We start from the raw sequence: 1,609 nt of genomic DNA on the forward strand, positions 1-1,609 counted from the left end.
ATTAAATTTAGAAGATGACAGCTAGTATAAAACACATAAACAAATGAAAAGATCATTAATGATGCATGTTTTTTATTTTAGAACTATATTTACTGTCAATTTCTTAAATACCTGAATTTCCCATTAGATTATCATTTGTCTACATTACTTAGAATTCTTATACACAAAATGGATTATAACACTATGCATTTCAAATCTGGTTATTCTATTTACCTCAGAGTTTTAGTAGTTCTCATAACTTAACAACCTTGTTCTCATTTCTTCATCTTTTATGTGGAGGGGATTTAACTAGATGAGTGATAACCCCTTTAGAGTTTTACCGTGCCATAACTTTGGATTTGCACCCATGGAACCAGGTATTTTCTTTTCCCTAACAGGTTCTATGGAGATTTGATGGCAAGAAACCAGACACCCTAGGACCCAATACTCGGCTGTACAAGTGGTTGCCCCTGAATGACCTTCTTGGTAAGATACTAGAGAAAAAGTACTGAATATAGAGTGATACTAGGTCAATGGCAACTAAATAGTGAATATTTATTTTTGAAAACTCAAATATAAAACCTATTTTATATTTGTTTTCTAGTCCTAGGGGAAAAGAAGAAAGTATATCAGTTGGCATTTTGTTACATTCATCCATATTCTTTATGTCCATAAACAAAGTATTAATATCCTTATTTCAGGTGTAATTGCCTCTCAGAAAATTTTTCAATAGCTTCCTGGGTTGTCTGTCTCCTATTTCTAGAACATTACACCACCCTTTTCCCTACAGTAGGTTTATTTCACTTGACGCTGAAAAATAACAGGTCTTCTTCTATTACAGTGACTCTGTATTTTCTATTGGAATAAACCCCAGTCTTTATTACAATGTGATAACACCTCCACAGTAAAGTGTGGCCTGTCCTTCCTGTGATTTCAGCACTGCTCCCATCAGACTCCCTGCTGCCTTGGACACCTTCCATGTCAGAGTCAGGGACTGCACTATTTCTTTAAGAGAATGTGTTCTTACATGCCTAACCTTTTCCTTTACTTTTTCTTTTCTTTTTTATATTATTTGTACATTTTCTTTATCCAGAATGTGCTTTTTTCTTTTCTGCACCTGGAAAACTTGTATTCATTTTTCCATTCTCAGGTCACACACCATTTCTTCCATGCAGCCTTCACTTTCCTCTCCAGCAAAAGTAGGTGCTTCTTCCTCTGAAATCTGAATGCAATTTCAGGGAAGTTTCATGGGTATTCTAATCTGCTATCTAGAAAACATTGTCCCTCTCAGTATCCTATATTGTGCATTTCTCATTTCATTCCTAAACTTATAATGAATACTTTTCTTGAAATTTACCCTATTCTAGGTCATCCAAAAACCAAGGCTTTTATAACTCATGGTGGAGCCAATGGCATCTATGAGGCCATCTGCCACGGGATCCCTATGGTGGGCATTCCTTTGTTTGCGGATCAGCCAGACAACATTGCTCACATGAAGACCAAGGGAGCAGCTGTTAGAGTGGACTTCAACACAATGTCAAGTACAGATTTGCTCAATGCTTTGAAGACAGTCATTAGTCACCCTATGTGAGTATGCCACTTCTTTTAATAAGTGGTATTTATAGATATG

At 36.0% G+C, this 1,609-nt stretch overlaps 1 protein-coding gene across 1 annotated transcript in view; it reads left to right on the forward strand.

Moving 5' to 3' along the window:
- The window catches only part of LOC105819285 (UDP-glucuronosyltransferase 2A3-like), a 63,447-nt gene that overhangs the window by 57,546 nt on the left and 4,292 nt on the right, over positions 1–1,609 (forward strand). Inside the window, exons 4-5 of the mRNA XM_012655492.1 lie at positions 378–465; positions 1,347–1,566. Coding sequence (XP_012510946.1) covers positions 378–465; positions 1,347–1,566 — 308 coding nt within the window. The remainder of the gene's footprint in view (positions 1–377; positions 466–1,346; positions 1,567–1,609) is intronic.

The sequence above is a fragment of the Propithecus coquereli genome, unplaced genomic scaffold (genome assembly GCF_000956105.1).
Source record: "Propithecus coquereli isolate 6110/MARCELLA unplaced genomic scaffold, Pcoq_1.0 Scaffold479, whole genome shotgun sequence".
In the NCBI taxonomy this organism is placed as follows: domain Eukaryota; kingdom Metazoa; phylum Chordata; class Mammalia; order Primates; family Indriidae; genus Propithecus; species Propithecus coquereli.